The sequence below is a fragment of the Falco peregrinus genome, chromosome 16 (assembly GCF_023634155.1).
Source record: "Falco peregrinus isolate bFalPer1 chromosome 16, bFalPer1.pri, whole genome shotgun sequence".
Classification (NCBI taxonomy): Eukaryota; Metazoa; Chordata; class Aves; order Falconiformes; family Falconidae; genus Falco; species Falco peregrinus.
This window is the reverse complement of record NC_073736.1, coordinates 5651494-5677535: the sequence shown is the minus strand read 5'-3', so window position 1 is coordinate 5677535 and position 26042 is coordinate 5651494. Positions and strand designations below refer to the sequence as shown.

Here is a 26042-nt window from a genome sequence, read left to right as displayed (position 1 = left end):
GAGGGTTAATGGCAATGATATTCATTGCAGGCACCCAAGCAGCAGCACTTACATCAATGAGATCAGACAGGTCGTGAATGTAATACTTGAATACAGATGCATTGGTGGCTTCCAGAGCTAGCAGATACTCATTTCTTGCCTTAATAGCCTTCAGTCTGTTTTCAGTGTACTTCGCTTGGCGCTAAAAGAGAACCAAAACCAGAATGCATTTTAAAAAGGGGTGTAGCAGGCGTAGTAGCATTCTTGGTAACACCAGAAGATACTATACAAATCTCACTCTGCTCACACAGGTTTTATTTTTCATTTGGATTCCAGTTTTATTAAGACTCAAAGGCACAGAATTTAGATAAATTATTTAGATGTTTTTAAGCATTTCTACACTAGACAGCTTTGCATTTAAAGTCTTCTCTTAAAACAGGCTGCAGATTGGCAAAGATTAAGGGAAGAACGAAGGAACAAGGTGGGTTTATGAGGTTATGGCCCAGCTCCAGCACTGCTAGAGCAGCTGCTAGTAGCCTGTAGGTAGTCTGAGGGCTGCCGCAGGCACCCCACCTCTTCCAACAGAAGCCAGGCCTAAACTTGGTCCTCTCAGAGCCTACATCAATCCAAAAATAACTCTTAACCTTCTGTTGGTTTGAATCTTAGTGCCAACTGACCGACTGCTAAGGCATCTGGCTCTGCCTATGAGGTCAGCTTGGGACTGGACGTCTCCCTGTACCACAGGTCAGATCTAAAGCTGGTATGAAATGGTAAACAAAATCTTGTACTCTGTACGAGAAAAAAACATCAACCATGACTTCTAAGGCGGCCATTGTTACTTTCCTACTCTCACCTTGTTTCAGCTTTCTGCGCCGTGGCTGTATAAACTGGGATAATACAAAACACGGTATCTGATTGTCCTAAGAGAAACCTGGTGCTAGCTTTTGCCTTTCCTAAATCTGATTGTCCAAAACTTGTACATAAGCTGAGACTTGCATTTGAATGTCACAAAGGACAGAACTCAGTAGCTCCTCTGCTGAACTACCGCAAAGGTCCCCTCCTCAGGCACCCCACACAGGCAGTAGTAACGCTATGGAAGTACCTTCTCCTTCATTTTCTCTATTTTTTTGACAGAGCTTCGCCGAACATGTTTTTCTTCAAACTTGACATTGGAAGTTGAGTCAGGGGAGCGTGGCGTCTGCTTGTCCTCTTGTTTCACCGACTTCCCAATCTGCTTTTCTTCCTGCTTCTCTGCTTCTTTCAGCTTGCTCTGAGCACTAATGCTGTCAGCATTGTACATATGGTAGGTTTTCATAACCTGCAGAAAATGATACGCAAGAGTCAGAGTACCACAGTTCAATTTGCAGAGGAAGAAATTGGTTTACCTAGCCTACAAACTAGGCATACAGATGTTTTTGCCTTATTTTATCTGCACAACCAAGTCTTAGGAAGAACAGTAATACATATATCTGGAAAGCACAAAAGCTAGGAGGGAAGAAAAAAATCCTAAGGAAAAAAAGTCACATGCTGCAAACCTTGCTGGTTTTTGGTTTGGTGTTTTTTTTGTTGGTGTTTTTTTTTTTTTTTAAATTTGTCCAATGCACTCCCCAAAACTGTAAGTTTCTTTAACATAACTCTTTCATAATAGTTGTTCATCACGTTTATATTAATGCAAGATATTGTACTAAGTAGGCAAAGGCATTTGGACAGTGACCAGCAAATCAGATCTGGTTGCTATTGCGAGTCAGAAATATCTAAGCCAGCAGAATACTCAGGGAAATTTCACATCTCAAAAAAGCATTACAGAAGATGCACGAATGAAAGTGTGGCTCTCAAAATGAATCTGAAATCAAAGTGGATTATTTCACAGCTGCTTCTTTGTTTAACTTTGGCATGCGCCTTCTTGTACAATCCAATAAAGGAGTCCTAAAACCCAAAAAAAGATACAGACTAAATCCAGCCTCCTTACTATTCAAACAAAATTATACACCAACGTTGGAAAATGATAGCTTTTCATCAGCAGGTAAGGTTTCAGAAGGGATGCCTATCAGTCTTTCATCTGGATGAATCAGTCCTTTAAACATCACAAGTCTCGAGGAACTGTATGCAAATCAATAGTCTGAACAGAATGGCTGCAACAACAACTCCAGTTCCATTTGTTTAAATCAAATTTGCTATGTAAAAATACTTTTATTCACCTTATGTAATAAAAATATTAATAAAAGAATCTGGTTCTTTTGCTCAGGGAGAGCTGGACCCCGTACTATATGGACAACTGTTATTACAGCACATTTTTTATAAGTATAGATAAATATCCCCCAAAGCCATAAAACCCCCTCATTTGTTTCACAGGATATTCATATCTAGCTTTGTGTTAAGAACACAGAAACAAAAAAATAAGGGACATAATCTACAAACTAGCTTTTTAATCCACAAATGCAAAGCAACGCAATTCATATACCAAGGCAAACATTATTATGAAGTAAAGTTTGAGAGGAGGCAAAAAACCCGCACACAGTTGCATAAAGACACCCCAGTAGTGTCATTCCAGCACTAATAAAGAACCCCCCTTGCAAACCATTAGATTTATTTCAGATGAAAACCTATTTATACCTATTTCACCTTAGTTTGAACCATAACATCATTTTACGTAAGTAGGACGCATGCTCTCTCTTTATGCAGTGATCAGCAAAGATTCTCAGATACAAAGAGACGTTGTATTTAAACATGAAAGGGAATGTGAATGCAGCCAGTATTAAAGAGAGACTTTCTGAATAATTTACACACACACACTTTCAGCTCCTGCATATGCTTAGACTATAAAGCAGGCATCTATAATAATAGATGCAAAGTAGCTGCTTTTCCTCTATCATTGGAAGTGGAACTGGCAGAAAGCAACAGAAGCAGAAAAAGAAATCACAATTTTAATGATTTTATGCTGCTGACTGTGCCACATTGGCAACTACAAGCTCTGCCTGCCCCGTGTTTGGCAGTGGGGTCACTGTCGGCTTGCTAGTGCCTGCTGCGGGCAACAGCACAGTCAAGGACTGACTGCACAGGACAATTCAGGACAAAAACTTACAGGTTGTAACAATCCACTATGTTTTATCCGTGCAGGGAAACTGAAGTCTTTGTCCACATCCATTTTGCCTGAAAACAGGGATTTTGCCAATCCTTTGGGTACTCTGCAAAACTAGTATTTCTAGAAGTACCAATAAAAGCAATCCCACCAGTGATGAAGTTGAGTCCAGCAAGAAATACCTTTGAATATGATCAGCAGAAGTGGTTTTTGCAAAGGAAAATAAATTTTCTGGTGAAGGGACAATTTAAAAGTTTTACAGCAGAAGGAATGCACAAATAGATTCCAAGTTCCTAGAATGGACATTAAAAAAGTTAATAGCCTATATCACTTTATCAAAGGCAGAGCTCTGGAAGATATCCCTTCCAGTAATAAAGGAATTATCAGGACTCAGTATTTGGCTCAATGATCTGTCAGAGCCTGGCATGTAGAAATGATTACATGCGTCTATGGAAACTCCACTAACCAGCCACCTTATCAACTTCAGTGCCCTGTGAACCTGGATTAGAAATAAATCTCAGTTCCTAAAAGTCTGTGTTTAGAGACAAATCTATATTCTTCCTTAGGATCTCGTCCAAGTGCATGACTCAAAAGTTGAATCAGACTGTGCCCTCAAATAAAAAAAATAATCTCTGGACTAGGCAGCGCTGATGACAAGCACTGCTACATTTACAAAGCCACCTTCATACCCAAAGTAAATTGTCTGCCTTTCAGGAACACGAGCACAATGCAGTTCGCTCACGCTATTGTAAAACCAAGGCTGTACCGGCTACAGAGACCATACATCGAAACACAGGTCAGCTTCAAAGTGCCTGCAGCTCCCACACTGCTCATTCCCGGCTTTCCTGTCAAGGAACAAAAACCCTCTTTGCCCACAGAAAAGACTCAGTAATGCTAAACACTAACCCAGAAAAGGAGGAAAATCATGACGTGGATTCAGTGTCTCGCCTCTTCAACTGCCAATTCAGAAGCAAGAACATTTCTCCTACTCCTGAGCTCCCTTTTTCCTACAAGATTAGTCTGAATATTTGGCTTCAACACTCTAATGAAGTAATTGCTTGATATACATTTCATTGATGTAAGAAATTTCAGGGAAACCCCTACTAACACTCTAGCATCAGTATTAATACCGAATTTCATCACAAGGTTCATATCCCACGGCTTGAGAAACATCCCTGGATCATCTTTTGAAAGAACAAAGGAAAGAACGTGTACCTCAGTATAATGACCCAATGTATCATTAAGGAAGGACAAAAGAAAAGACATTTTGAGCAACAAAACCATGTGTAGGTTCTGCTTTTAAAAGACAACTAGCTCAGTAACAGCTGCAGAAAGCAAAAATTTAATCAAACAACAGGCTTTTCCATTCATCTATGTGAAAAGAAAAATCCCCAAGCAGCATATGAAGTTTTATGAACGCATTCCTTCTCCTTCCCAAGGCAGTGCCTTGTTCTTGGTGTCTCCAACTGAGAAGCAAAAAGCACAGATGGAAGACTATTACTCTAAAGGGAGCTGTTTCGCTGAAAAAATTGAGGAACAAACAAACATAGTGGGTCCCCCCGCTGAAGCTGTGTGCTGCCTTTTGTATGCTGAGACCACACAAAACCACGGACTGAAGATCTTTAGCGTTATTTGGTAATAATTCTCATATCTTTTACTCTTTTTAAAACCAACGCTGCAGCTAGCAGCAGGTGTGCATTAAGGTGAGATCTTTGACAAGTGGAGCCAACACTTACAGAGCTGAAACAATATAAGAATAGAGTGAAAAAGGGAGATTTATGGTGCTTTATAGACTGGTGAACACAAGCTGCCTCTAACTGCAAAGACTGCGGACATTTATCAGTTTTGGTGCTTAATCTCTGCTGTAACAGCAGGCTGGGAGAAGTCAAACACTTCTTCCTTCTGCCTGAAAAGATTCCAAGAAGTCAGTTTGATTTACCGTGTAGAGTTCATTCAAGACCTTCATCAAGTCTTCCTGGAGCTGCAATCCCACTTCCTTGCTCTGCAACAAAACAGAGAAATGAAAGTTAATTGGGGAAGACTGTAAAAAGGTGGAGGAAGTGAGCATGCTCCACATCTACAAATAATCTAGGCTCAATTAAGCACCGCTATTTATGCTAGCAAATCCAGTAACGACTCAGCCCAGAGCCACTTATGGTCAAGTTGTACAAACAGTACTAATAAACTGAAACGTTATATATGCACAGTCAGAAAAGCCTTACAGTATGGAGTCAGGGAAATTTCCAGCAAACATGGGATTTTCAACATTACAAGCCAGGAAACACATAGATTTGCCCATTTTAGCAGGATCAAGCAAGAATACAGGACAGCTTGGAAGCTGAAGAAACGCAGGATAAGAAAGCAAACACGAATGATCTCCCTTTCTTGAACATCACATGACAAAATGGGCAATACTTCGATTTTGCTGATGTAAGGTACCTCCTTGACAAAGCCAGACCTTGAGGCTGTGATGACAGCCAGCCGCCACCTCCTTCACGCTCCCATCTCTCCAGACAGTCCTGCTGGTCTTTCCTTTGACCTTGCATCTATTCCCAGACCTTCAGTACCGCCAGCCCAGCCCCTCCTAGCCTTATTCCTTGTCCTTCGAACATGTAGGTTGCCAGTGGCACCTCATCATAACAATTCTTGAGGAAACAAGGTTGCTCAGATGGGGTCTGGCGAGGTGTTACAACTTATGGAGATGGATACAGGAGGGAAACCTTACTGCAGTGTCTGCCAGCTCTCACTTGATAGGCTGTGTGCACAGATTATTAAATCTGTTTCCTGGATTGACGAGGACAACAGTCACTCTTGGATAGTGGAGTGGAAATGGCTTGCTGAAGAAGCGTTTGTCACAGAGACGTCTGGAGAAGGAGGGAGATGCAGTACCAGCAGGCAAAAAGACCTGCTGTTGAGCACAGGAGATGCTTTGGTCCTTCGTGCTGACTGTATCTAAAAGACTATACCGAGCAACAGTCTGTTTTTGACCATAGTGTTAATGTCAATGTATTTATTTTTTTAGTTTTGTATGATAAAGCCAGAGTTAAAAAAACCCAAACAAACAACAAACATTTTCAGATGCACATTCTCTCTTCTGTGAGTCTGTGAGATTCACCAGAAGTTTACCTTTTCTTCCACAAATACCACAATAGCCTGCTACACCCCCTCCGCCTCCTCTGGCAAATGTTCCTTCACTTCTGTATTTCATCACAAACCACCACTGTCAACACTGGGGAAAAAAATTTACTATGACAGGGCTTTGCACGCATACAATTCCCATTGCCATTTAAGTTTTAAATCAACATGGGATTTACCTCAATAGGCAAAGCAATTGGCTTTTTTTTTTTTTTTTAACTACAAGGACTACGGTACAATTTAACCATATCAATACAAATCATTCTGTCCTGCAGGAAACTGGCATTTGTTAGCTGCCTGGTTAAACCTAGGTTAAACTCATGAACTTGTTTCCTTCACTGAAACAGCAGAATGAAAAGAAAAAAAAAAAGATGCAGATGAAAAAAAGAAAAAGATAAAAAGGTGACTGCTTGTCAAAACCAGCTGACACCTAAACTAGCCTGCAGCTGAGTCTCAGATTTTAAAAATATATTTAAACTTCCTTACTAGGTAACAAGCAGCCAGCTTTTCTACACTGGGTGCAACTTGCAACTGAACTCAACTACTGCATGAGGAGCCGGTGCCGGCACATATTTAGCTTTAGCAAAATACAGGAACAGGAACAGATAGCTTCTGGTTTTCTAATAAGACATGGAAATGCCCAAAGACGCGCATCCATAATTACCGACGACGGCATCTCTGTATGCAAAACCCTCTTTGAAGAGACATTTCTGCATGCAATAGAGCTTGTGTGCAAAGGAGGGTGAAGCAACTTCCTTAATGAGTTCAATGGTACTATTAATCTTCACGCCATTAAGAGATGGGATTTCACGCTATAACTGTCACTGTTTGCATTCTGAAGAGCTTCCTTGAGAAAAGCTGAGAAATTCAGACACATCAAAAAGCACACTGAGCCAGCATCGCTGACACACCTTGCAGAGCAAAGCAAAGGTGCAGCCACACATCCAGCCCTGCTGTCCCCAGCTGCCACGCAGACAGTCTTAAATCCCATATTTCTATAGCAGGAGTATAAACGATCAAGAAAAATGCCTGTATTTGTAATACAATTTACATCTTTCAGCCTACAGTTATTGAAAGAGATTAAAGCCAATAAAGTTACTGTTAGACCCAAACAGATGTTTCTTTTCTTGCTGTTGAAGACTCCAAGAAGCTATGTCTCAACTGTTATCCTGCTCACCCAAGCAGGCTGCTGAAATGATTTTAACTTACTGCTTCAGCCCTGTTCTGTGGTGCACATTATCATGCCTCATCATCCCTTTGAAATTCCAGGAAAACCTGTACTGTTTCTGACAGGGAGCTGGTTATCATCCCTGCCTTGTAGCAAGCAGCCAAGATTGCCACATATTGTAAAAAAAAAAAAAGCGAAGTATCTGTTGAGTTCAGAGCATTATACAACGCACTCTTTAAGGTGGGGAAAAAAAAAAAGAAATAGGAGGGGAAATGGGAGAGGTCAATTATCAACTCTTTATAAAAAGCCATATGTTAGGGCAAAAACACAACTGAAGGAGAAGGCTCCCTCAAAAAAACCCAAACTTGAGGATATCGGGCAATTATTTCTCACTTGAAGCATGGTACAGCCCACCGAAGGAGGGAGAGGCCTTCGAGTCAACCTCGTAAGCTGGGTATCAAAATAGGGGCGGGAAGAGAAGTACAACACAGAGCTGCCTTTGTCAGCCGTCAGACAAAAATGTTTCCCTCAGCCTGGTGGCAGGGAAGGAATGGTACCCGCAGCTCTGGAGAGCGCAGGGATAAGCTACCGGGAGGCCTATCCCCAAGGTTTTTGTTGTAGCATCTCCCTCAACGGACGGAGAGGTGGGAATAGGCAGACACACTGGGATTTGTTACCTTGTCAAAAACACAAACCCAACAGCACACACTATCCAGAGGGAAAGATGGATCCACCCTCCGAGTGACATTCACTAATGATGTCTCTGCCTGGGCTGCATGGGAGCCCTTTGCTCCCATGAAACGTTTAACCGGAAAAACCCCCAAGTTACTAATATTTAATGACAGAAATCTCAGAAACGCAGTCTTAGACCTTGCAGTACATCTTTAATATTTTCAAACCCCTAATTTCATAGCTCTAATCATTCTGAGGTGCAGGAAAGCGATAAAGCACATCAAATTCCTCTTTTTCCCAAGGTGTTTTATTAATAAAAGACATCCAAGGTGGGTAATTGGAGAAGCCAAGGAAGAGAGCAGAGGTCTTGTCTCTCTAAACTAACATTTCTACTCACACACACACAAAAACGTCAGGCTTACTAAAGCAGCGTTTGCCTGGTTGAGCCTTCATGCTCTGCATGTTAGAGGTGTATAATACCTAGTGGGTCAAGCAAATTTGATAGATTCAAGATCATTTATGCCTACAATGTTCAGGAAAAGAAAAAGATAAAGAGGTAATGCAGGCAAACCCACACTCAAACCAGCACTTCTGCTGAAGTAGTCAAGATAGCATTAAGCCATGAGAAAAACCCCAGATACTGATAAATTAAAACACAAAAAGATTACATAATTACATTTAAACTTATCCTTTCCTGAATACCATCCAATTCAACAGTGCTCAGATTTTACTGTGTTTCCGAGGTGACAGATGTTTTATTACAGACTGTGTACGTTGTGACCCCTCCGGACCAGCCTTGGATTTCGCTGGTGGCAGCGCAATGAGACATATGAACAGAAGCGTCCAAGGTCAGGTCCTCTGCATTTTCATACATTCCAGTCCCGTGTTCCTAAACTTGCTCCCCAGGTGGGCAGATGTGCTGCTGGAAGCGCCCGACACAAACACTGACAAAAGGGAAGCATTTTGCTTTTTCTGAGGAGTCTTTTAATTTAAAGAACAGAAAAAAGTTGGTGATTCCCAGTCTCCAAGAGAGTCTGCAGAAACGTTATCTACAGTTCTGCAGTCTCTGAAAAAAGAAAAAAGCTGAAGCTGCTGCTTATCACCGCAGTGATACGGGTCGCAAAGATTTTATGACTGGCTTTTTCTCAACATTGGAGATGATTAATGAAAGTGACTGGCTGGGTCTGCTTTAAATGCCCTGAGCACTGAACTTTTCACACAGACTGAGCTTTTCAGCGGCACGTTTCACTGTGCTGCTTAAACTGCCTGGACTGGACCAATCATCTGCTTTTCAGCCGGCTTTTTTCAGCCCATTTGCTTATTTCTTGCATAAAATTGCTCATTCACTGTATAAACTGCTGAAGCATCAATTATGCGAAATAGATTAAAATGAATATTTTAATGCATATTCAGGTTGAAGAAGAAAAGAAGTGTAAGTGCCAAATTGTCAAAACACAAAACTCTTTGTGCTTCCAAATGAGCTCTCAAGAAAGAAACTGCCAGATTGCTGGACTGGAAAAAACCTTACATTAAGATGAAGGTAAGATAGATCACAGGTGTCATGAAAAAAGAGCTATGCAATGAACACTGTTAATTTAAAGCTGCTGCCCGTACCAATTCCACCCAAAAAAAAAAAAAAAAAAAAAAAAAGACTTAGGAGAAAAAAGCTGAGCTAGCTGACCCTGAAAAATGAAAATACATTTGGAGGAAGCAGAACAGTTAGCTCAGGAAAGTCAAAAGAAAACGGCTTTCACATTAGCAAAAAAAGTTGTTGCTCAAGTGCTGCAGAGGGTGGTGGACCTGATGGACAAAGAGAACTTTTCTGAGGTTCCGTGAAGTTCAAAGCACATCCAGGTTTGAGCCTGCTGATCTTAACCATTGCCATACAGGCGTAAGAGATTTCAAGATCATGCTAGAATGTAGCATGGAATTATGAATAAAATGCTCACCAAGGAAAAACAACAACACAGTCTCTGCAGTTGCAAACGTCTCTAGGTATCATTTTCCATTTCAACATCAAATTCTGTGTTATGGTTTTCAAAGGCAGACAGTTTAGAATGATTCATTTTCTGAACAGTCTTCCAGGCAAAAGCAAAAGAACATTTGGTAAGTTTTGTTATTACCTTCTCCTGGCTGTAGCTGCAAGTAAAGTCTATGTGTACATCCTTTAAAAACCTTGAGGAAGGGCTTACGCAAAAAAATGTTATCTAATTGGCTCCAATAACAAACTGTGTGTATGCGGGGAGGGGGTGTCCCCACAAACCTTGTCTCTTTATCGCATCAGGGCTAGACACTTGTCCTCATGATCTGGGAGATTATCTAGTTTAATGTGCATCTCTAACACTCTCGGAAGATGGCAGATGCGGGAGCCCACCACCCCCCGATGCTGGGGGAGAGCAGGGTGCCAGCACCACCTCCCCTGCACTGCTGATCAGCAATTAACACTGGCTTCCTGATCTCTGCAAATCAGCGAAATGATCAACGGCACGCAACAGAACAAGAAAGTCATTTCAACACAGTGACAATAACCGGTGCCCAGGAGCATTAACTTGCAACCTCCGTGGTTTTCTCACAAGCTGCCTTTCTCAAGGTTTTTCTTCAGCCCGAAACAGGAAAGCAAAAGAAGCTGCCCAAAGTGTGCGTGCGTGCACATGCATAAACATACACGCTCACACATGCACACATACTCCTTTGTTACAACAGAGTGTATATGCACCATGTGCAGAGCTGTAGGTTGCTGCCACCCCTTGCTGGAACATAAATTCCCAGCACGCCGTGCCAGCTTCTCAACGGCCTCTTTGTTCCAGCCCTCCTCCCCTCCACCTCCCCTCTAATTTAATCAAGATGTTTTTGGGATCTACTGCAGCACTCGCTTGGCTGTTCCGCATTCCACCAAACATTAACGACTTCAGCTTCAAAATATTTAGGGGGGATAATAAATATGAGAGCTAAGGAATGTTGTCAAGATTTTATGCCCAGGATCTCAAGCCTCAGTAACGTAGTTCCAAATCTGATAGAAAGATGGTACGGCTTCAAAACAAACATACCGTGAAGTTCACGAGACGCTTTCTGTATAAACTCAAAAATAGCAAGGAAGCACTCAGAAACCACTGATGGGAGACTGCGTAACACATCAAGAGATTTTATCTAATACGTTGCCTAAAATTATGTCAGCTAGTGGCAAGGCTGGAACTAGAACCCAAATCTGCTGATTCTGAAGACCGCTCTAACAAGACCGTTTCTCTATACCTTTTAAAAGGGAATAATCACATATACACAGGTGGAAAGCAAACATTAAATGTTCCAAAGTTTCTTGAATGAACAGCAGGAGCTGGGAGGCAAGTGGATTGAGTTCTTGCTGAGAACCAGCGAGGAAATTTGCAGGAGCGCAAGAACCTTTTTACTCCTGTCTAAATCCAAGTTACAATACAGGGTTATTTATTATGCATTAGTTAACATCACTTAGGATGTCTGTTAAAGAGAAGGCTTGCCAGATAAAATTTTCCAAGATCATACACACAGCACTTAAACAGAACTTGCTCATTAAAGTTTAGAATTTTTTATAGCTAGATTCTTGATAATGTTTTTTTTTTTTTAAGAAGGCCTGCCTTTAATGCATTCGCATGCAGTAGCAAATACAATTTATCACTTTCATGATCTCATCTAAACCGTCAACTGGCTTCACTGTATAGAAGTACATCACATGACCCCACAGTCTGTAAAGACTTCTTCTAAAGCTTCAAACTCTCAAAAATTTAAAGAAAAGCTAGGAAAACAAGAATCTATGTCATACAATATATATGCATTTTTTGGCTGACAGATCATCAGTTTTCAGTTTAATGATCCATTATGCAATGGTCAGTCACATTTAAATTACAGTTCTATTATCCAGTTTTCTCTACCATTTCACTAGTGATTTGTTTCACCGCTATGTCAGTCATAAGGAATTTTCCTTATTAAAGTGGAATACTGTACTCTGAAAAGCCATTGCTACGTGAAACCACGTCACACTACTGCCTCCCATACTGTGGGCTGGAAGGGCTGCTCCCAAACAACCCCCACCCCCTTTTTCTTCCCTTTTTTTTTTTTTCCCCACTCCTTTTTGCAGAATTCTGTGTTGATCATATTGAATCTTGGGCTTCAGGCACTCAGTCCCAACAAACCAAGCAATTTTATGGCTGAGAGCATTCATTCTTGTTGTGAAGTCAGCTACATTTGCCCTCGCTGAAGGAGCCACACGTGAAATAGGCTTCAGAAGGTGGCAAGACCTACCAGCCACTAGTGAAGTCCTGTAAAATACTGGACGTAATGCTCTATATTTCTGCTCACAGTTTTAATGCTCTGCATGACAGCTTTGTGCACTGACTTCCCCCAACACCCTTTTTCAAGCTGCTGCGATGTCTCTCTAGGAAAAACCGACCAGAAGGATCAGAGTGAATGAATGACCTGGAGCACAGAGGTGCTGTTACCTCGTTCCTGGCTGACCCGAATTCACACTGCAGCAAAATAAAGGCAGGCGTAGTAGTATAGTGAAAGAAAAACATGAACATACAAGTAACAAAAACCAAAATGCAGTAACAACGGACTACTTTCACACATTAAACAGGGTCAAATGCAGTGCATTCCTTGGCCAATCTATACACAGAGGTGACATTTTTTAGCTTGTTAACAGACACAGTAAAATTACTCCAGCTGTAGCCTTCGGTATTCACCACATCACCCTGGGCAACAGGCTCCCATCACATCGTTGTACCTGACCGGGCACGAAGTGTCAGAGGCATAACGGAAACCACCCACCCCAATTACAGGTGAGGGAATCAAATCCAAACTGACTTAAAAGCACCATACAAATTATTTCACTCCCTCTCCCTTCTCCCATTCCAACCGTTCTAAAAATAAGCAGGTAGGAAAAACGGGAGATTTCATCTCCTCAGTGAGAAAGCACACAATATCATTTCACAATAGGTCTCTGTGTCCTTTACATTTTGGGAAAAGAGTAAGAACTCAACATTACTATTCCCTAAGGCACCTAAGGCAGAGGAAGACGCAGTGGGTAAGGATGCAAGCATGAGGGCAGGGATATATCACATACATACCAACTCTGCACCTCACTCACAGTTTTACTGATGCCATTTGTATATTTATGCATTTACACTGCTATGGAGAAACAGTTTTACAAATGCTCAGCATTTTGGCCACTGCATTTCCTTCCTGTGCATGGCTTTTCCATGTGTGGTATATTTTAAGATTTTTCATATTGTGGTACCAATGCAGCCATAAGACATACTGCAGCTGTAAAGTAGGTCATCTTAAGCATAGACCCCCTTAAGAGAATTAATAATTCTTCTTCCTTGATTACTGCAAGGCTTATAACCAACTCATTGTGGATTTTTCATTTCACATCAAACACTGTGCAGTGTACTAGTAGATAAATGTTTTTTTTTTCCATGATCAAAGGTATTAAACAGGAAGCGAATTTCAAATCCTCGGTTTTGTTTTCTTCTTTCCTTACAGGGTTTTCTCCCCATAAATATCACAACTGAACCTGATACAAGAGTTGAAAGGCATGCTGTGCTCTCAAAGGAAGATCTGTAGGGCAACTACCCCTCCCTGTCCCCACTGCTCTATACAGAGGTGACACGTCCACCAGAACAAGCCTGACAGCTGGGCAGGACAGGGTTACTGCTCCCAGCACCTCCAGTGAGCCTCCCAGTTAACACTGCTGCAAGGAGCCCCAAGTTAAAAATAGAGCAGATGTATGTTTTAAACTCAGTAGGACCCACGCTGCATGAGAGGTACGTGTCACAGCAAGGCAGGCAGATGCTGAGAAGGTACCTGGCTCTGTTCAGAGGCACAGCACTAGAAAGCAGCTGACCAACAGCCATGGCCTGTCCTGAGGCCCCTATAGACACAGGAACTTAGACATTTGCAGAATAAATATGCTTTTCTTCCTATTAATACTCTCCGATTACTTCAGAATTTTGTTATGTAAAAATCTGTCGCATTGAAAAAAAGCCAGTTTGTTCAGTAACTACTCGAATTGACTGGGGTTTCCATAGCCCACTCTTAGGTTTTTTTTTTTTTTTCTCCCCTTCAATTTGAACAAGACTATCAGTCTGCTTCTAGGGAACTCTCAAAGAGACAACAGAGAGAGTGATTAAAGATACCAAATTAAAGAGACTGTTTCTCAAAAGGCTATACGTGTATAAATAATACCAAGGGATCCCACTAAAAAAGATACGTCCGTAGGCAAGAAAACCTGATAACCACGTAAGAAACAGAAAGGTTGTACAATGAGGAGAAATCAAGGGCCACATTCAAATGACAGGGTGACAGGGGGATAAAGTGAAAGGGAGAGAAGGGGAAATCAAAACAGGAATCAGCTCAAATGGAAAAATGTTTTGAATACATATATATAAATATATAAATAAAAAGGGCCAGCCTGAAGAAGGGTAAGCAGGAAGAAATCAAAGGAGCGCTCTCCACAGAAGTAGATGGAGGAATGAAAAGGAGCGTGCACGAGAACAGGCACTGACATCAAAGCACGACGGTCTTCCAGGAGAGGGAGAGGTGACCAGAATAGCAATGCTGGGTGGCACACGGGCTTTAAACTTCAAACTTGTATGAAACCCAGGGCTAAATCATTAACTGTTGGACAAATAAGAAAATATTACCTCCTTCCCAAGGTGTAAGAATTTGCTATTAGGACAATTCCACCAGTTCTCCCCATTTTATTTGCTCAAAAGAGCCGTTATTTATTCCACCATTTATCTTCCTACTCTTTTGTAGTAGCACAGAATTACACTGACACCATTCCTGGGGCCAGTGGCGCTGCTGAAGCCAAACGTCAGATCCCCACCGACACCAACGGGACTCATCTGCACAAGCGCTATAGCAGCAAGCCCCTTCCTGACAACAGCTTTCACTGAAATGGAAAAATGTTTCCTCAGGAGAAACCAACACAAAGGGCACAGAAAAAGAGTACACTCTTCAAAGGATACCTACACCTTAGGTTGCAAGTCTCCAGTAAGATATAAAACCACGTTTGGTTTTGCAGGGAGAACTAACTGAGGAAGTAAACAAATCCGAGAGGCAGGAAAAAATGGGGCTGACACATACTGTACATCCAGCACCACTTCAGTGCTGGCTTTGGCAGCAAACCCAGCTTCTCTTATCAGCAAAGATACCTTTGAAGTGGCTGGCAAGCTTCCATCTAACACTCAAACAATTAAGACCCTCCACATCGTAACACAGCCCTGGAGTGGGATCTCTTCATCATAAAACACGAACCGAAAAACTGTGAGACACAAACAAAGCCACAGACCACGCAGGCTTTCCACAGCACTGCGAATCCGTACGCTGCAAACAAACTCTCTGAAAACCTGTGTGCACCACACTAATGCAGCTAAGCCTCTCAGAGCTCGCTCACATTTGGGGTTTGATAGGGACCCTGGAATTTGCCTGCCACAGCTTCACAGAAAGTTCTGAAGCATCGCACAGTAGCACTATTTTCCACATAGCTCCTCTATAAACTACCTCTCTTTCAAGACTGCTAAGAACTTCTGCTAGAAGCAAGACTGCTAAGAACCGCTGCTAGAACTTCAGAAATTCACTGATCTCAAGACAGAGCCATCCAAGCTGGACTGTCAGCAGCGCTGTGCCCTTTGCACGACTGGTCTGAGTGGTCCAAGAGTGAACACACAAGAATCTGTCCCAGCCTGAGGAACCTCCACCGCAGCTGCTGGAAGAGACCAACCCTCATCGCCACCGCTAATGATGCTCTTCCTGGGCTGCCCACCTCAGGCTCCGCGCTGCTCCAGCTGCACCACAGCCAGCTCCCACACCGCTTGCCTCCGCACCCCCGCGGCCCTGGAGGATGTGCTTCCTTCCCAGCACCGACCTTATCACACCCATCCAGGCCCTTTGCAGCCTTAAGGCTGGATTAAGGCCGCACGCTGTGCTTAGATCTCTCTCATCTGAAAAAGCTCAGCACTTCAGAGGGTGTGAGATACAGCAACTCAAGAGTTTAGCAACAAAAGGGATCTTAAGCACAGCCTTTTCACCCAGCCTGTCCTTCCGAGCTCACCTGCTCAATCCCAGCATGACACAAAGCACTGATTCAGGAAAGCCCTGAGTTATGAATGGCCCAAGAAAAGGATCTTGTGCCTCGGGTTTTTATTTCAACTGCCCTCAGCAAACAAGGATGGCTATCCTCTCCATATTTCATAGCATTATTGACCACCCAGTGAGCAGCTCCTAAATGTAAGTTACTAGAACCTGCAATGAGCCAGGTACATGTGTAACCTTTTTCAAAAGGTATTTTCCAAACAGAAGTGTACAAAATAACGTTCCTCAGACTTTCAAACAATAAACTGTCCTTGTTTTTAAGCAGAGACTCCCTGTGTAGCATGAGACAAGGATAGAGCTCCCAAACCAGCAGCAAGATCAGCAGTACAGTTCCAACACCTACAATTTCCATTAGAAATCAGCAAAAACCAAGGTCCTGGGTTAGGCCAAGCCCGAGTGCCCTAACAGCATCACAGCTAAGGCTCTTCCTCCTGCAGGTTGCGTTTCATTAACCTGTGCTGCATTTTAATTTGACTATACTGCATGCGTTAGACCAGGCAGGAGATAGTGTAGAATCAGTGAATGAGCTGGAATGGCCGCACGGCACAAGAGAGGCAGGAAACTCAGGTCTCAGAAGTAATACAGCCAGTTATTTCACTGACGTAGCCTGGCTAATTAGATCTGTGGAGAAGCTACACAAATTTCCTGAGATATAGCACCACACTAATGCAGCTATGCCTCTCAGAGCTCGCTCACATTTGGGTTTTGATAGGGACCCTGGAATTTGCCCTCCACAGCTTCACAGAAAGTTCTGAAGCATCGCACAGTAGCACTATTTTCCACATAGCTCCTCTATAAACTACCTCTCTTTCAAGACTGCTAAAAAGTGCTTAATTTTCCAAACTGCCACATACTGTGGTAGCTCTTCTCCATTAAAAATGGGAAAGGATGTCTCAAAAGTTTAAAAAAGGATGGGAGAAACTATGGGGAGGGGGAGAAAAATGTTCTTTCAGATTTTCTCATCAACAGAACTAATTTCCCTTTGGGCTAGCATGGTTTTAACTTCCGGTTAGAGGCAGAAAAATATATACCACTCCTAAATATCTTGCCAAGTCAATTATTTCCCTTCAATACCTACAGATACTGATCAGAAAGGTATCCTGGCTTCACTAGCGGCTTGCTGAGCAGCCCTGGATAAGTGACTTCATCCACTTGTCCCTGGTTTTTCATCCAGGGAAAGGTGCCATTTGTCTGCTTACGGTCCAGAGACATTCTGAAGTTTGTTTGTACTGCTCTTGGGACACACTGAGTACTACAAGAATGCTACACAGGGGTTTTATAAGCAGGCAGCCTTTAAAAAAAAAAATCCATGTGATATAAAGCTGATTTGCAATATTTTAACTGCACACTATACCTGTTTTCTAGCCTACAGTAGCTTTTGCACCAATTCATGCTGCTTCTTGCAGCTCAAGAAGGTAAAATGTTTAGTAAAAAGGCACGAGTAGCGGCAGAGTCAAGTTCAGCCAAATTTCTCTCTCAGCTGCTATCTTACTCAACTATGTGACACTCTAGATAAGAGAGGATGCGGTTTTTGTTTTTAACCACCCAGCACAAGTGGCATAGTAAACTAATACCTGCTTTGGCCTTCAGCCAGTTTGGTATGCCTGGCAAACAGTTGGACAATGAGCAGTTGGAATTTAGTAACAAATGCCTTTTGTTTGCACAAATTAATACAGAGTTTGCATTTGGTCTGTGAGAAAGAAAACAGACCAACGACAACATACCCCTCGGGGTTTTTTTGTTTGATTTTGTTCAAGCTCTACTGCCCAAAATAAAATAAAACAGGGTAAAACCATGCTTATGCAAGGGGCTGAAAATTAAGACTCTAGTTTCCAGCCAAACTGGGATAATATCCATTTCCATGTACTACTTTGCCGAGCCATTTTCTCGGCCACCTTCCTCAAGCACACCCCTTGTTGAAATTCAGTGGAGAGATTACTTCTCCTTTGGAAGGATTAGAGGAATTGAAGAGTAACTGCCATTCAATAATCCCGTGTAAGTATCTAATCAACCATAATGTAATTACCAGAAAGTTTTAAAAGGTCAAAAAGGCCTTAGCGTGACATTAGTTGAAAAAGAGAAGGTTCCTCCTCTGCTTGAGCAATGTCTTAAAAAAAGAAGCAAAAGAGAAACAGAATGTAACATCTGAATATACTTTTCATACTCTGTTGTTACCCATTACAAATTCCAAAAACACGCAGAGGACCAGGAACACAACAGTGCACTTACACTTATTTTCATTCTCCTATAGAAATCAGTTGCCAACACACACAAATACTTGCTGTAAAAGAGCAAATGCATCCCGCTCTCCAGGCAACACAGAAGAAGATGCTGCTCCTTCAAGTGCATCTTGACTTTAAGTATCACACACAACACTGAGCACAGTTCATTTTCTAGCAGCCTAAACTGACCGCATTATATAGACTGTCTTTATCAGTTAAAGCAATATAGGTATGTTAAGAAGCATCTGAACACTTTCCTCAAGACATTTCACAAGATTGTCAAGACCAGAGTGAAAAGCCAATGAGGCCTCCAATTACTGCTGACTGCACCTGAACAGATTTTAATTTTCAAGTCACATGCTACTCACGTGACTTTTTTAATGAGAACTGGCAGCACTGAAGGTAAAAAGACAGACACGAAAGTATGCTAGGATATTTTTATCAAAAGTGTTCCTCTTCCATTTCTCTCTCAGAGGCAATGTGATTTAGGGTGAGTCTCCACAGAAGAATTCTTTAGAAAGCTTGAGTCCTTCTGCAGCCCCCTTCTCTAGGCCTTGCAATAGTAGAAATAATTTTCCAAGATCATGACACATTGCAAGGGGGTGGCAAGTGGGGGAAGAGAAACTGCTTTCAAAGTTAAGGCTTGCAATGTTTTTAACATGTTAACTAGCAGGTGTTACAGCAATTGATAAATCTCTGAAGAGACATGGCATTACCATTTAATAGGAGCTTCAAAGCTTCCATATCATGTTTCTTCAACTGGAAGGGCAGATTCTTAACAAAAAAATACCCTCCCACACTGTCCCACCTTTTTTTCCCAGGTGGAAATCAAAGGGAGAGAAAGGGGACAGGGCTAACAAGAGACCTCAGCTGTATTTTCTCCTTTTTCCAGAAAAGGACAATGCATCCTTTTATTATCTAGCACTGTAGGAATTCTCCCTATTTTTTCTTTTAGCAGTAGTTTCTCCTCAGTGGCTGTTACAGATTTGTCTTTAGAGAGGTGCTCTTGACTACCTATATTCAGAGTTGAAGACCCAGAGGGTTTCTGCATATTTAATAAAAGTTTCAAAATGCATACGAAACGGTGAGGAGGGTACAAGGAAAAGACATGGCCTGAATTTAGACCAACAAATCTCAACTGACCACTTTGGGGAAAATCCTAAACCACCAGAAGAATAACAAAATAAAGAAATCAAAAGTAAGCCAAGCAGAGTTATCCAGAGAGAGGAAAAAGTGTTGGGCATAGTCAACAATGAACTGATCCACCAGAAGTAACAGCTAACACTGTATTTCAGAAGAGCCAAACAAAAAGGCATGTGTTGTAGCAGTCAGTTACCTTCTTGAACAGGCGCCCCGAATCTTCGCTGACCTGGACAAAGCGCGGGATGATGTTGTTGAGATAGATGTCACTCAGGGTGGTGTGATCCCTGCTCTCCCGCTTCACTTGATTCAGCAGGAGATTCCAGCAATTGACTGGTGATAGCACATTCTGATCCTTCCTATAAAGGACACAAAATAGAAACAAGAATTGGATAGGACTTTACCTGAAGTGGACAAAATTACTCTGTTCATGGTGTTCAATAAAAGGTAGAAACCCAGCTATGGGACATATGGATTTGCTGAGGGAAAGGAGAGCAGAGGAAGGCTATAAAATGACTATTGCACATACAGAAAATACGCCTTCAATTATGCATGACTACATTCACATGGCCATGGGCTCCTGTCCCCCAACAAGCAGATCAGTCAAATGCAAGCTACAGTACGCCAAATGTAGGCTTTAATTTTTTCTTTTGAATCCAATATTTCATACATAAATTACAGTGCCTGAGGGAGAGTGATGGCTCCAGTGTCTGACAATAGGTTTCACAGCACTGTCCCAGGCATTTGTGACTTAACCACAATAAAAAGATTCCAAGCATCCAGTTAGCCAAATAGCATCTGCATAGGAAGCAAAATGTTATGTTTCATGTACAAAACCAATTATGTGCAAGCATCTATATCTGTCCTGAGCAAAAGAGAAAGCAACATTTTTACCACCTTTATTTTCTCATCATTGAACTTTCTCCACGTTATTATGGCTGACTCACTCTGCACCCTGCAAATAAGCAATACAAAGGGCAAAAGGAGAGACGAGAGGAACCTCAGTTTATTTGGATCAACATTTCATCTACTGAAAGGAGTAAGTAATTTCTTTAAGGTACAACTTCATACTAGATGAAATCAAGGACATGAGCAGTGATTTTGCATGCTCCTCCAGCAGCCCCGCAGCAGCGTTTGGAGCTGGCAGACCTAGGTGTAGTCTTAACTGCCTCATTCACTTCTCTCTAGATCTGTTTATCATTTGTTTACAGTATAAATAATACTTACGTAGAAAAAAAGCAAGTCAGATCTCTGGTGGAAAGCCAAAGCTCTTCTTGACTATTGTGCGCAACTATCACATTTCTTTCCTCTTAAAAGAAATGCAGTTTAATTTCTGTTAGAAAAGGGAGCATCCTGCACTTAAAAGGACCGCAATCTCTTCTGCAAGAAATGTCTGACATTGTGAAAACCTGAAAATTAAGCCATGGCAGACTTTCATTACCCTTCTCATGACATCAGCGGTTGGATTTGTAGTGCAGTATGGATAATTTTAGATAAAGAAGAATAGTTTCAGAACAGCTGATCTTGATGCTTTGTTTCTTTTCCTTAGAAAAAATGTAAAGCTCAGGAAATGACTACAGCTTGTGATCTGGACTGCTTCAAGGTTTTAGAGTGCGCGTGTGTGTGTGTGTGTGTGGTGGGAGAGGGCATATAAAAAGGATTCTGGACTTTTAGTTCTCTTGGTGTTTTGAATAATAATAAAAAAAAAATCAAATGTGAGAAGGCATAGAGTTTATTTAGAGACAATACTTTCCTTCGTACTCTAGTGTCCTGTATTGCAGATGCTGCTGACACACAGAACCAGATGGAATGATCAAAATGCAGAACTGTACAAGGTTGAAACTGCCAGATGTTAAGCTGTATCAATCAAATAGTTGCCCCTGCGTCTGCAATCAGTGTTTTCAGCATACCATTTGCTTTGTTAATATGCCAGAGAGCTAATGAGTAACTGTGAGACCCAGCTACTTGACCTGTGAATCTACAGGTACTGACCCAGCTGCAGCCGCCCTCAAAGGGCACAGTGCAGACAAGGAGCCGTATGCTCCAACTCCTGCCAAAAAGACATAAAAGCCACCACCACAAGAAAAAGTAATGTACGCATTAAGGTTTGGGTGGTTGGGGTTTTATTATTATTATTATTAGTTAGATGAGACAAGAAATAACACCCAGCTTTCTTCCACTAAAGAGAGGGCAGCAGGAGGAAAGGCACCTCCAGAAAGAGCTCCTCCAAGGAGCAGGGCTGGGTCAGAGGTGTACAGTACAGTATCAAAAGATGCTAAAAATCGGTTTGCTTCTTTACACCAATAATATAAAACTACTTTGCACACTGGCTTAGTATTTGCCCTCTAAAGCTGGAAGGGCTACAGCAAGTGAAAATTAATCAACTACCATAAAAAGCCTGGGAATGAAACTTAGGAACAAAAAGCTCAAGCTCTCCAGCAGCTGATCTTACTCTAGTCTGTTACTGCTTCATTGCTTTGCTGCATCGCTCTTTTCCTAAGACTAGCGCAGGCACAGATCTCTAAGCAGCCAGAAGTCCAGCTGCATGCAGCCGCTAACTTGCCTTCTCAGGCTTTGTACCATTCATCTACATGAACTGCCAACCCAAAAACTCAACGGTTTTGATCCTGCCTACCTCCCACCACATTCTCCACCTCGTTATGAATTTTTGCTGTCTGCTCCACTAAGGGCACCTGGCTGTTCACAGTTGTCCCCACTGAGGCATCAGTTCAACCCCACCTTGAGTAGCTTGCAAGAGCTGTGAGCAGCAAGGACCAAGGGTTACAAGTATAAAAAATACATGCAAGGGACCAGAGAGCAGCACGGTGAGTGCCTTGCTTTCCAAAGAAAACTAAAGCACCAAATGGGAACCAGAAGAGATGCAATAGTTAACTGGACAATTCCCAGCTGTCCAGGCTGCCCTACCACAACACCCGAAGCTATTCTAAGGCAGCACATAGCACAAATACCAAGAGCCCATGAAAAGCATGGTGAGTAAAATTGCTGGTGTCTAATGGCGCCAGATGGGTTGTTGACACACTCCGTGTGGTTAGACATGAAAGGCCATCCTGCAGGAAAAAATAATCACAACCCACATGCTTCCAATCCGTGACCAGGATTGTCACCTTTGGGTCTGTGCAGTGAGCGCCGCACCCTGAGCTCACCCTCATGCAACCACAGCTCTGCACACTTCAAGATTTTTTTTTTTGTTTAAATTCCTTTAATTTCTTGGTGTCTGTTGATTTCACTAACCCCTTCAGTACCTCATTAAAGTGGTACGTCTTGCTTTTGTACAGGTTCATTGTTTTCATGGCAAGGATTTTACAGGAAGCGAGACAAAAACTCTCCTTCATTATTTGCTGGTGACAATTTTCCTAGCACTGGCCAAAAGCAGATCAAGGCAGGCTTTAAGACAGAAATGAAACAGAAAAGGAAAGAGGCAGTTACTTGCTTCAAACCTTCCAAGTAGCCTTTAAAACTACACATGCATTAACTGTTAAAGCACCTCTACAAATGCAGCATTTTCTGGGGTGGAACATGGCAACAGTTTTCACAACACAGAGCAGAAGTTACACAACTGTTTACAACAGACCCTTTTCTATCATAACCACAAGCAGATGGCAGGGAAACAAATTGCGATTTTCATTAACCATTTCAATTCTCAAAGGAGCTGGCAAATATACGCTGCTTCCAGTTCCATGTCACCACAGAGAAGGGCTGAAAAAGGGAAGGAAAATATGAAATAGGGACCGCTGGGTATAATTGAGAGTGAGCTCGATTTCCACAGATTCCACAGCATGACTGGAGTCAGTATTCGCCCTTAAGTAGTAAAATTGATGAGATCAACCCAAAACTTCAGGACCTGGGTATGAACTTTCCTGAAGTGCTGGCGATTTCACATTCACAACAACTGTTTGACTCAAACTTCCCCCGCAAGCAGAGGAGGAGGAGGAAGAAGATGCCAAGATCCAGGTTTATTTCAAGCACTATTTATCCTTGTTTAAAGATCGTGTAATGATAGTGAATCTGGGGAGTTTATTTAGGTTAGCCTAAATTACACCAGATCACAGCAATCGGGGGTGTTTGGGAGCAGGAAGAGGAAGTTGTGCACGGATTTTTAAGGAACCACAAAGTATGAAGCTCTGTGGTTTCTTGGGTGTTATCTTGATCGGGTCCTGTGCAACTTCCACTTCAAAGGTTTTAGTCTCAAAAAGATGAGAGGGGAAGATTGAGTCCCAAGTATCTGAACCGTCTTAATTAAATTACTCATTCATACACGGAACTCACAGACAATCCAAGCCTTACCTGCTTTAAGGCAAGCAGGAGAGAGCGACAACGGCCAGCGATGCTTAGTTTGGCATTGACCCTGTTCAGAGCAGCAGCAGCAAAATTATCTTTAAAACGAACTCCTCCCCCTACACTAGATTAAAACCAAACCACACCACACCCACTAACCAGGAATAGGAATATTGGGTTTCCATAAGAGCATAAGACAAAGGAATGAGTCACATGAAAATATTAAATAGAAAGAGAGAAACACTTAAATTAACATAGGCACATCACATTATCCGCGTAAACAGAAAACTTTTCTGGCCATCCTTCCTTCAAACAGGTTTCTAGGAGAGTCTCTTGGTGGTACATACAAAAACCAAAGTTTCCTGTTCCATCCCCCTGCCCCCCTCAAATATTCCGGTTCTGTTTCCTAGAGGTGTGCCACAGACATTTCCAGACCTGGTACACCCCGAAGTAATGATCAAGACCCTGGGAACAGAGAAACTGATTTATTTCCCACCCTGCACACACTACCTTTCCCATCTCTAACAGTGATCCGTGGGCTCAGGTCTCTGAACCCTACAGGGTGCACGCTCTGCAGAACTGACCTCCTGCCCAGCTCACCTGAACTACCTGCCAGAATAAAGTACGAGGTCAAGGGAGAAATGAAAAACTTATTTTCATATCTGTGCAACTGTCAAGTCCATCCTGCAAACCACCACAGCTAGAGCTAGGCCAAGTGTTAGAGCACAGACATTGTTTCTGTAGATACTTTTTCAAACCTATCTTAATTTTGTCCTCTGCAGTACGCTGTGTGAGAGTAGCTATAATCATACCAATGCACGCAGCATGATACTGAGGTCACTGATATGATGAAAAACACCACAAAGATCCTCCCTGAGGTTTAACATCAATTTTTTTTAGTCACGTAACCCAAAGCTCTCCAGGTTCAATGAGGTCACTGAAGAAATGAATTTCTAAGCTTCACGCTAAGAAAAAAAATCTCCAAATGTTGTTATTTGAAAGACTCAGAAGAAGTGTTCAGGACTCTGCTCCATCAAAAAGAATCACAAGTCAAAATAAACTACGATAGTATTTAGCGATTAAAACACCAAAGTCCACATGACCCCCAATGCTTTTGTCAATAACTCCCTCACAGCCTCTATCACCTCTCTCCTTTAAAGGAAATCATTTCACCGTCAAGGGAACTAAAGTTGAACTTCTCTGCAAGCTGCTCATTCAAATCAATGCTTGATTTCCCCTTAAAGTCTTCCTGACACAGCCCAGTGTTAACTGCAAATTTTGAGAATTACAAGCATGGACGTACACGCTGCTCCCTGCCCTTCTCTTCCAAAAGATTCCAGTTATGAACATCTGTTGTTTACAAGTGCTCAGCCTGAAGGTTGCCAGACTTATTCTGCATCTTCTACTTTCAAGGCAAAGGCTGCCAGAAAGCCATCTGAATTTCATGCTGGGATATCCTGGACATTCAGCTCTCCAGCTGACAATTGCTACTCAGTATCCTACTTCCAAAGATAATCTTGATTTAAAATACAGCCTTAAAATAGCATTGTCTTTTCATTTTTTCTTTTCTTTTTTCTTCCCCCACCCCCATTTTCTCCCTTGAAAGGAATCACTCGAGGTTTTTGCCATGGTTTTTATATTGTTAACTGATTATTTGAATAAGCAGATGCCTTTAGGACAAAATCACATTAAAACAGGAGGACTGAAGTCTGGAGCTAAAGGTCCCAGGGTTTCACGGCAGCGGGCAAACGCCTTCCTCTGAGGATGGAAGTCAGACCCCCATCCAGCACTGCTGCCTGCAGGGACCCCTCAGACCCAGCAGGCAAGACTGACACCTGCTGAGATGGATGCTCTGATTTAACCGCTGCACAAGAGACCTTTAGTTAAGCAGATCTTTAAGGAGCGATGACTATACCAAACCTCTTACAAGTGCTTGTTGGTCAGAACTGGAATTATAAGCCTTGACTGTTCAATGCCGGTTTTTTCCCCTTCAGTCCTCACATCTTGCACAAGGGTATTTACCAATGGGCACTGAAGAGGCTTTACCAAATATATATGTATTTTATATGACTATTCTCTTTAATAGTCTGTTCTAATCGAAAAAAATATTTTTAAAAGAGAATAGGCAAAGTGAGGTCTGACAGCCACGGTAGAGTAGTTAAAAGCAAGTAAAACCTGGGATATATCCAACTGCCATCAACGTGTATGTCACCTTGGCTAAACC

The 26042-nt window shown here is 42.1% G+C and overlaps 1 protein-coding gene across 4 annotated transcripts in view; it reads right to left on the bottom strand.

Moving 5' to 3' along the window:
- Nucleotides 1-26042, bottom strand: part of SRGAP2 (SLIT-ROBO Rho GTPase activating protein 2) — a 110512-nt gene that overhangs the window by 43713 nt on the left and 40757 nt on the right. For all 4 annotated transcript variants that reach the window (XM_055819654.1, XM_055819655.1, XM_055819656.1 and 1 more), the window contains exons 4-7: nucleotides 19719-19881; nucleotides 4998-5060; nucleotides 1082-1297; nucleotides 53-181 (exon numbers count right to left, since the gene is read on the bottom strand). In XM_055819654.1, coding sequence (XP_055675629.1) covers nucleotides 53-181; nucleotides 1082-1297; nucleotides 4998-5060; nucleotides 19719-19881 — 571 coding nt within the window. The remainder of the gene's footprint in view (nucleotides 1-52; nucleotides 182-1081; nucleotides 1298-4997; nucleotides 5061-19718; nucleotides 19882-26042) is intronic.